Source organism: Fukomys damarensis, unplaced genomic scaffold, assembly GCF_012274545.1.
Source record: "Fukomys damarensis isolate Sample0158 unplaced genomic scaffold, DMR_v1.0_HiC HiC_scaffold_30, whole genome shotgun sequence".
NCBI classification, from domain to species: domain Eukaryota; kingdom Metazoa; phylum Chordata; class Mammalia; order Rodentia; family Bathyergidae; genus Fukomys; species Fukomys damarensis.
Window position 1 is genome coordinate 222,336 of NW_022900942.1, and position 11,171 is coordinate 233,506.

General features: G+C 35.7%; 1 protein-coding gene across 1 annotated transcript; it reads left to right on the top strand.

Moving 5' to 3' along the window:
- Positions 1 to 315: 315 nt before the first annotated feature.
- LOC104863326 (olfactory receptor 18-like) lies at positions 316 to 10,665 on the top strand. The gene is given in 5 exon segments (XM_033757607.1): positions 316 to 340; positions 2,912 to 3,124; positions 6,205 to 6,401; positions 9,723 to 9,808; positions 9,810 to 10,665. Coding segments are annotated over 5 exon segments (1,377 nt in total).
- Positions 10,666 to 11,171: the final 506 nt, after the last annotated feature.

The window sequence follows — 11,171 nt, forward strand, 5'->3', positions numbered from 1 at the left end:
CAAAGAGCAAAGGGACAGCCCTTTCCAAGACCTGAAACTGGGCATCAAGGTATCTGTGGAATTAGTGCAGGTTGTGACTGGTGTGATCTGACAGAAGAGGTAAGACACTACAGTGGAGGCAGGGTGAGCACTCTCCTACTGTTCCACCAAATGCTGCCAAGCTTAGCACATGTGTAGTATCCCCCTCCCACCAAGGTGCTTTCAAGATGTGATGTTTGCATTCACTGTCCAGCAAACCCAGTGAGTTCAGTGCCTATGTACTGAATTCTTAGCAGAGGGGCTGTCTTCCACTGAGGATGTAGTGCCACTGCAGTAATGGGCTGCACAGACTCTAGGAGAGGTATGCTGAGAGACCTGGGTGCAGGTGGAGAGCTGAGAATGAGCAATAAATGAGAAAGTGAGACAGTGCCCTTGTTGAAAGAAGTATGGACGAAGTTCACACAAGTGACACAAGGGATTCTCAGGGACAGAAGGGACAGAGGTTGAACAAGCCCCTCCTGAGATCAGTAGATCACTGTGGTCTGCTTCCACCCTGTGGTGTTCTTCCCCCTTTGAGACCATTGAAGTTGTCTTTTCATAAGATAGAGGTAAAACCATCTGGCTCATCAGGCCCCAGGAATGAAGCTGTAATCTGATAGAGCTCTGCTTCAAAAGGAAATAGAACCCTCACTCTTTACTGACTGGTATGCAAGAAAACAAAGCACTGGAGAAGAACAAGCTCAAGTGTTAGTCCACACCTTCAGATTACTAGTCCCAACCACAGAGAACTCCAGTTCAACCTCCTGCAACTGCTACAAGAAAAAGAACTTTCCTTCTATATAATCTAAGGAAGAACTTACTGATTGAATTCTCACTGCATTATAAAATGTACTTTCTTTTTCTCTCCTACCTAGTGTATATGTGTAAGGTGTTAGTATATATGTGAAATGCAAATTAGAATTAATGAGTGGCTCACTTTAGATAATATCTTTTGTGGTCATGGAAGGTTAACACTCAGCAAATTTGTGTGGAGGATTCAAACATATGCTTTCTTTTAGTAGCTCATTAGTCTGGCCTTTTTAGCAATCTCCCATTCCTTCAATCTCCCACTGTACTTTCCTCCAATTTCTTTTTCTCGCCCCCACAAATAACCACCCAAAGCCCCATTCCCACATTCAAGATATAAAAATACACCAAAGGCCCTTTCTTTTTTCTTTCCTTCATTTGCTTTGATATTTATTTCTTGTTACCTGACATTTTTTGCTATTTTTCACTAGTATATATTTATGATGCATAATAATTGTGTTCATCTTGGAGAATTGTTACATATTTACATCACATCTTAATGATTTTGGATTGATTTTTTTTTTTTTTGGCTTTTTGAGACAGGGTCTCACTATGTAGTTGAGACTGACCTGGAACTCACTGTGTAGCCCAGGCTGGTCTCAAACTCACACTGATCTTCCTGCCTCCTGAGGGCTGGGAATATAGGCGTGTGCCTCCACCCCCAGCCTACATCTTAATGACTTTTATTTCCTTTTTCCCTCCCTAATCTACCTTTTCCCCAATGACAGATACACTTCACAACTCTCCCAATCGCTCTACTTGTTTCTTATTATCTGTATTTTATTTGATCTTTAAATTATTTATATATGAGAAACCATATTACATATATATTTATATATATATGCAAAACCATTTTACATTTAACATTCTCTGATTTGTTTTCTCTTAGCATTATGCTCTAAAAGTACATCAATTTAAAATAATCCAAATTTCTTCTTCTTATGTCTCAGTAGTACTCATGTATAAATGCAACTTATTGTTTATCCATTTATCATTAGATATAGTCCACTTCTAAGATTTTTGTAGTATGACTTGTGCTGCTATAAACAATGCACACATATATACCTGTGTAAAACTGAAGACATAGACATAGGCAAGGGCTTTCTAACTAGAATACAACTTTCACAAGAATTGACACCAAGAATAAAAAAAAAATAAGATTACATAATGTTAAGAAGTGTCTGCACAAAGCCAGGGATTTAGCTCAGTGGTTCTGCTTGCCTTACAAGTAAAAGGTTCAAAGCTGGATAACCAGTACCAAAAAAAAAAAAAAAAAAAAAAAGATATGCAGATACACTCTGCATAATGCAAAATAATTTGCCATTTACTCCACAGATAGAGTACTAATGTCTAGAATATAAAAATAACTAAAACATTAGAGCACTGCCGCCATAGAAGACCTGATCAAAAATGGCCAATTGAGATGAAAAGATATTTCTCAAATAAAGAAGTACAAAGGGTAAATAAATGCATAAAAATATTTATGAGAGAAATGTAACATGAAAAATACTGGAATTCCATCTCATTTCAGAAAGTAGTAAAAGAATGCAGTAAAGTTGTGGAGAAACATACAATTTTGGTGGGAATGCAAACTAGATAAATTACTATGGAAATCGGTAAACTAAAAATTAAATATACAGCTAAATATAAAAATTCCCTATGACTCAGCTATATACTTCTTCTGACTATCTTCTCCCAAACTGTAGAAAACATCTTCACTAATTTCTCAATTATTTCATTCATTTTCTTGGCCTCACTCCTTCCCTTCCTTTCTACATCCCAGCCTGCTTATCATCAACACTATTTCATTATCTATGGCTTTTACAACAATTAAATAAGTTTTCATTATGTAACCTCACATGTCAATGTTTTAATTGTGAATATTTGAATTAAATATGTACAGAGTGCTGCATAGTTGCATATTTACTTATATCTTCCCACCCTCATTTTGTGTAAAAAGTGTCTATGGAATACTAATGCACAAAATCAAACATGTGTCTCAAAATTCCTCTCCTCAACCTCTCAGAAGATCAAGAATAACAACCTGTCTTCTTGGAACTCTTTCTGTGTATGTAACTTGTCACAGTGCTTGGGAACCTGCTCATCAGTCTGCTTGTTAGCTGTGACTCCCACCTGCACACCCCCATGTACTTCTTCCATGCCAACCTGTACTGTATTGACATGTTGCGATCTGTTTTATCTTCATCGCTGTCCCAGAGATGGTTGTGCACATCCAAACTCAGAGCAGTCATCTCCTGTGTGGGCTTCCTGACACAGATGTGTCTTCTGACTTTTGGATGTAGGGATGGCATGCTACTGACTGTGATGGCTATGCTCTGCCACTCACTTAAAGCACCCAAGCACCCTGATCCCATGTCTATGTGTCTTGTTGCTTTTGAAATTATTTTCTGTATCCTTTTGTATTCTCACTTGCATGACTTAGTTTGCTTACATATAATGTGCTTCAAGGATGTTTTCTGCCCTGAACCTTTATAAGTACTTAACATTGCATGTTTTGATGTCATTACCAATAAGAAAGAAGGGAATGCAATTAATATGAGAAAAGGAAAAAATGGAAACAAAATCTTTGTAAATAGGGGAGGGTGGAGGGCATGAAGGAATGACAGGGGTATACGGGAAAGTGAGAACAAAGATCTCTCAAGTAAAGGTATGAGATACAAATGATGAATGTAACTGTACTTTATACTTAAAAAGTACCAATAAACTCAATGAAAAAAATTATAAAATGAAAGCAAAGTCATTGTAAGTAAGGAGGGGAGTGGGGGTTAAAGTGAGGGCAGGGGAATGGGGAAAATATAAGAACCAAGACAGATTTCAAAAAAGTACAAATTTCCAATGAAGAATGTTATTATATTGTGTACCTAAAATATGCCAATAGAAATAATTCAAGAAAAGATAGTAATGTATTTCACTCTGCATTATTTAGTCATTATCCCAACTCAAATATACTTTTTTTTAATACTGTAACATTATTTCATCCCTTCTGCAATCTCATCAGGGGGTGGGAGGCATAAAGTCTTTTCAATACACTGGTTTTCTATATTATGTATCATTTGCTTGTTGATTGGAAGAGGCTAGGAAATAACATAGTATCATACTCTCCTTGTGGTAGTTGTGTGGCCTCATGACTGACAGTGCACATTTCCATGCTCAATTCCTTTAACTACAGCTGGGGAACACCGACAACAGCAGTTCCTTTATTTTTTTCCCCCTTTAAATTTATTGGTACATTTAAAGCAAACAATACAATTGCATTTATCATTGGGATCTTGTACCTTTACATGATGTATCTTGGTCAGTATTTTCCCCGTACTCCTGCCCTCCCTTCACTGCCTTCACTCTACCCTATGTACAAAAACTTTGTTTCCATTTTTTCCCTTTTTTCACATTTTTTCTTTCCCTTACTTATTTCCCCCTCCCCCTCCCTACTTCCCCTTTAGCCATTTTCTTCCTATTTCACACTATCAAATATGCCACTTTAACCTTGCTCCAGAAGACAGCAGTTTAATCTTAGGACTGTCCACATACACTTGGAACATAGGGTCTTGAAAAATAGCAAAACTCAAAACCTAGAGTTATAAGTACTGTCTTCTCAATCAGAGAAGTTTGAAGTTGATTGCTCTAATTCTTGATCATGATGCGTAGTTGAATGGTTGCTGGCAGAATTTGAATGGAGAAATTTGACATTTTCAAATGGCTGCAAAGTGTCAGTCTGGGATGACAGAGAGTTTCTGCAAGTGTATGATAGTGATGGTTACCCAAAAGTGTCATTAAAAATATGGGGGGAAAATGAGAACCAAGATCTGCGATGTAAAGGTACAAAAGATCACAAAGATGAATGTAACTGTATTGTATACCTAAAAAGTACCAATAAACTCAATGAGAAAAATAAATAATGCCACCAAACTCCGTACTAAAAAATGGTAGTAGTATACTTTAATAGAGTTTAACACAAAGAGAAAAACACTATAAAAATGAATGGATCATTTAAAAAAATCATGAATAAAAAGAAAAATTATATAGTAAACCTTACCTTCTTCCTGAGATGTAGGGTTCACAACCATTGTGAAGCCCACAATATCTTCTTCCTCATCTTTTTATTTTAGGTGGTCCTTCAGGATTAGGTAACCTTGGGAAAATGTGGGTAAATGTGAGTTTGGACAGCAAGCATTCAAGGGCATATGAAGTAAATCATCATCTTCACCCTCCACCTCTTCAGTTTGATTACTTCAGGTCCATATGCAACATATCAGCTTATCTTCATTCCACAGTTTTCAGCAGCAGGACACTCCCAGTGTCATTATATTCATTTCTGTCCCGAGTGTAGACAATCAGCCTTCATTGTCCATCATTCAGTTATGGGGTGTGAGATCCACAGCATTAACCATGACCCAGAAGAGACACAGAAAATCCTAAGGGGCAGGAAGAATGAAGAAAGGATTAACAGAATTATTCGGTCTTCATCAGGAGGACAAACATTGATTCTTACAGAGTGAGATGGGAGGACACTAACCTTCCAAATTTCAGGGACCAGTTATGTTAAGTTTATATATTTGATTGCATTGAAATTCCCAGAAGTCTCAAAGTTTTAATTTCCACCCAAAATGGTCCTACTTTTCATATAGACATCATATCCACACTGTGTAGTTTGTCCATTTTAGAAAACAAGCATTTTTTTTCTACTTGTTTCAACTCTACCCTAATTCAACTCTATCAAAATCTTCCAGAAAATATTTGATGATCTCAGTCATTATATTGTGGTCACCTCAGTGCTGAATCCTTTGTCGATAGCCTGAACAATAGAGGCATTAAAAGTGTTCATAGAAGACCACTCTAATTTTAGGACTGAGATGACAAGTTTAACTTCAGAGTCACATAAGAAACTCCAAATATAAATATTTTAAGAGGAAAAATAAAGGAATGATGGAAAGAAATAGGTAGACAGACATAGTAGAATTGTGGTAAGCAGTAAAGTGGTTAGAAAAATTGGAGCTTTTAAATAATGAGTAGATAGTTTCATTTTGGAAGATGAAAAATTTCTGGAGTTGGATGTTGGTGGTAATTCCTCTATGATGGAATTGTAATGAATATCACTAAATTGTACGCTTGACAATTTTGAAAGTCATAAACTCTTCTTTGAAATTTAAATTTCACCATAATAACATGCCAATAAATATCAAACAAATTTTAAATAACTGAACAATGATAGTAATAATATATGTCTTGCTCTATTGAGACAGAGCCGCAAAACACTTGTGGAAACTGATTTCCAGTTTTGCTCTTCCACAATTAATATTACTATGTCCTAAGTGTTTGTGACAACCTGAGCTAATTTGGCTAATTATGACCTCTGTGCAGTTAGCTTCAAAGGTCATATAATAGTCAGTAATCAGCCCAGGCTTGCAGCCCTTCAGAGGGATGTCTCTGTTGAAATTGGCTTCATAGGAGTCTCCTTCTCCATGGATTTTCTGCACTGGGAAGCCCCCATCAGAGACACATATACATCAAGCCTGAGGACAGAACCAGCATCCACGCTTGATGCCGAACAGATGAATGTGAGATTCATGCTCCCTGATCATGACCAACCTCAGCCGCAGTGCTGATTGGTAAGTGCTGAAGCAGATGAAGAGTGTAGGAAAGACTGCCTGGAGCTTTGTTTCCTACTAATCAGGGCAAGCAGAGTTTGTGTAGGATGATTGGAGGACAATAATGTGAGGGTGTCAGATATGAGGGCTGAGAAGTTCATGATCTGGGTTGTGGGTTCAAGTTTTTGCTTTCCTCTCAGAATGGTTCTACTCCCTACAAATAATGCATCGCATTGGTAACAAATAGATCCAATTAAACTGTTTCCTAAACACTGCAGGGCATTTGGGAAGATGATAATGCAGAGGAGGGGCTGGATGAGAGAACTATTCATAATTTTACAGACACAATCCTGAGTGTCAGGTGCTGATTTCTGTGTTTCTCATTGAAAGATTGACTCAGCTGCATAGTCTTCTCAGATTATATACACCAAGTTATATTTATTTTACAAAACTGACAGTGGCACAACATTTTAATTAAATGCAGAGTAATTTGTTCTGTAAGTTTAGGTAGAAAACACTAAAGTTATCCAGAACAGAAGGGAGGGAGGGGGTAAAAGGGGATCAACAAGCTTTATTTTACATCTATACTAACTCCCCAAGAGGATGGTAAAATGCACTTGCTGCAAACATGTATTCATAACAAAGTAAAATAAAATAAAATAAGAGTTTTCTAGGGATAGAAGGTGCCTGGACAAGACAATCTTAAATGGTTTTAATTTTGACAACTGAATCATTTGACCTTCCCATCACTCTGGCATGAGAACCTTTGCTTCCTGTGTTCTTCCTTTGAGGAGTTCCTGGTCAATAATGGGCAGATCAGTCAGTGACAACCACTGCAACCATCGTAGGAAGGACTGAGATCACAGAAAAGATCAGAGAAAATGTACATTCATTCAGCACAGAATTCTGTCTCTCTTCCTCTCTAGGATACACTCACAGGAGTCTACATTCACCTTGATTCATGTAATCTATCTGAAATCTGAAAAATATACCTTAAGTCAGGTCTTGGTTTTGTCACTGCTCACAAAACAGGGAAGAATTTAAAGATCTGAAAGTGATCTGAAATTATGATGGCTCTACCTACTTCCTGATGGTTGGAAAACAACAGATTAGTGCATGTCATCAAGAGACTGAAAATGTAATTTTAAATACTGCTTATTGAACATACCACTTCTGTAAAATAGAGCAGGCTATTTTAACAGTATCTAACAGTATCTCTGAGACTTAGTGTTGACATCTGGTGTGATTTCTACTTGAGACAAGTGCATTGAGGAAGGACTGGACAAATGATGGCTGCTGCCTATGTGACTAATATGTGAAGAAATAATTAAATCAGAGCAAAAATAGATATCATTACGCATAGTAAAGTGAAAATTAATCATTATTTCTTCAAGAAAAATATGGTATGAATTGAAACTTCTGTTTTCTTACTTCTTTAGATGGCATGGACTTTTTCTTGTGTAAAAACATACTGTGTATTTGGAGAGGAAAAATTAACACTGTTTAATTTCTGATACTGCAGAGCCTATACCATCTCTGGCATAGAGAAAATATCAAACATAAACATGAGTGTTAATCAGTTACTGATTGGTTGACCACCATCAAGGTGGCATCAATATATTTGCTTCTTTTGTGTCTACACATTTACCGCTTCTATTATGGATCCATCAAACTAGAAAGGAGATAACATAGCTCTTTGGGATTATGTCATGGATATTGGCCCAGTTATTCTATTTAAGTTCAGTGCCAATTTAAAATTATTAAAATAATATATCTGTGTTTCATAGGTACCAAATAGATAAAGACTTCCAAAGGTAAGCTCTAGCCTAAATTTAAGCTTTGCACTAAGACCCATTAATGTTTTCACATTACTTGATGACCCCAGTGATCTTTAACAATTGTAATCATCTTCAAATCACCATTTCCTTAGTGTAAGAATCCTTAATGAAAAGATAGCCACAATGACCAAATATTTATTTGTTTCCAAATTCAGATCATAAGTTACACTTATTCTTTTTATTTTTCCATTAAATTTATTGGTACATTTAAGGCAAACAGTACAGTTACCTTTATCATTGGGATCTTGTACCTTTACAAGTACCTGATGTGTCTTGATTCTTATTTTTTCCCATACACCTGCCCTCCCTTCACCCTTCCCTATTTACAAAGATTTTTGTTTCAATTTTTTCCTTTTTACAATTTTTTTATTTTCCCTTATTTCCTTCCCCTCCCTTTCCCACTTCCCCTTTAGCCATTTTCTTCATATTTCACACTATCAATTATACCATTTGAACCTTATTTACACTTTTAGTTTTTCACACCAGAGAAATTCTTGCAATGAAACAGCATTATCATTTGGAAATATGAACACAGAGAGGAAAGATTAATAATCATTTAGAATACTATAGAGAAATAATTATTCATGACTAACATGCTCATTTCTTGAGTTCCATCCCAGAAGATTGTCACTTCTACTGGAGTCAAATGAAAATAATATTTTCAATGTAAAATGAAAGTTTTTGTTAATTAGGAAAGATTATTTCCACCTGGGCCTCAAGTATATTTGTAGCTCTTAATAGTAAGAGGAAACAGATATAATTTTAATGACTAATTATTCTCAACACTGCTTTAGGAAAGGGCCACAAAGAAATTCACCTACAGACATTTGGATCAAAGTTGTTATGATTACAGCTGATAAACCGATTTATTAATTCATTTTTCTCTGCTTTACTGTTTTGTCCTGTTTCCAAATTATATCATAGAGAGGACTGTCAAAATACATGTGTTTTGGATTACATCTTATATTTTTATGAATATTAACTGTTAACATTAAATAGATATGCCAATATTATTGTCTAAACTTTCAGGAATTTCATTAGTTTTTGAATTATGGAAATATTTATCCTTGATTTTGATAGAACTATGGTAAATTTGAGTGCTTCTTGAATTCCTTCATAATGATTTTTTTAAAGAAGCAAAACTATTATTTATTTTTAATTTGTAATAAAATAGGCTATATTTTAGTGAGATCATGACCTTATTGTCTCCAATGCTGGTATTGTGATATTTGCTCAGTAGAGAGTTGCAAAGATGAGTGCGAGCAAGACAACATGAGTAATATACAACAAATAATGGAAGATTTATAAAACTTTGGTTCAGTATGAGTGGAAAATTTTGCCTAAGTTGTAGAATCTGGGAGATTCTGTACTTATAAGTATGAAAGTATAAAACCCATACAGTGTACTGGATGCCTAATTATTCATTTAAGTTTTCCATGCTTTTTAAAAATAGGTGTCCAAACAATACAAATACCTGGAATCTAACATCTGTATTAGAATTCCATCTCACGAATCTCTCAGAGGATCTGGATCTCCAGCCCATTCTCTTTTTGCTCTTCCTCTCCATGTACCTGGTCACTGTACTTGGGAACCTGCTCATCATCCTGGCTGTCAGTTTCGAGTCCCAACTCCACATCCCCATGTACTTCTTCCTCGCCAACTTGTCTTTAACTGACATCTGTTTCATCTCCACCACTGTTCCAAAGATAATTGTGGATATTTTAACTCACAATAGTGTCATTTCCTTTGTTGGCTGCCTGACACAAATGTCTCTGCTGATTCTTTTTGCATGTATGGATTACATGCTTCTGACCGTGATGGCCTATGACAGGTTTGTGGCTATCTGCCAACCCCTGCAGTATTCTTTTATTATGAACTTTCGCCTCTGTGTCTTCTTTGTTTTGATATCTTTTTTATTTAGTGTTATGGACTCACAATTGCATAATCTAATTGTCTTAAACTTCACTTACTTCCAGGATGTATCAATTTCCAGCTTCTGCTGTGAACCTACTCAAATGCTTAAGCTGGATTGTACTGAAAACTTTACCAAAAACATCATCACTTATTTTGCTGGTGCCATAATTGGTTTTTTACCCATTTCAGTAATATTATTCTCTTATTATAAAATCATTTCCTCTATTCTCAGAATCCCATCATCAAGTGGGAAGTATAAAGCTTTCTCCACCTGCAGTTCTCACCTGTCAGTTGTTTGTTTATTTTATGGAACAAGCATTGGGATGTACCTTGAATCTACTCTAGCACATTCTTCTAAAAAGAGTGTGGTGTCTTCTATAATGTACACTATTGTGACTCCTATGCTGAATCCCTTCATCTATAGCCTGAGGAATAAGGACATTAAACATGCCCTAAGGAGGCTAAATAGCAGGAAATTCTAAAATCAGCACCACAGGCAACCAAACAAAATTTGGAGTAAAGGAGGCATCATTTTTAAATCTCTAGTTCTGTAAACTCAAGCTTCTGAACATTTTTGTAGTTTGGATACTTTAGTTTCTCAGCATATGTCATATCAGAATGGTAGAAGATATGTTCATGAGATGGGCAGAATGCATTCTAATTAAAATGAATGTACAATTTTAGTTTTAAAAATTAAACATTTTTTGATACACATCATTGTGGTGCAGATCAATGAGGATGTGAGTAATACTGAAGAAATGATTAAATGTTCATTGTTACACACATATGTATATATACACATGTATGTATATATGGGTTTTATATATATGTATATATATGTGTGTGTGTGTATATATATATATATATTCACCACAATATATATTCACCACAATAAATAATGGTAATACAAGGAGTTGTTTTTTATTAAAAAATAGAAATCAAGTAAATATTACATGTAAACTTCCTTCTGAATACAGAAATATACCAA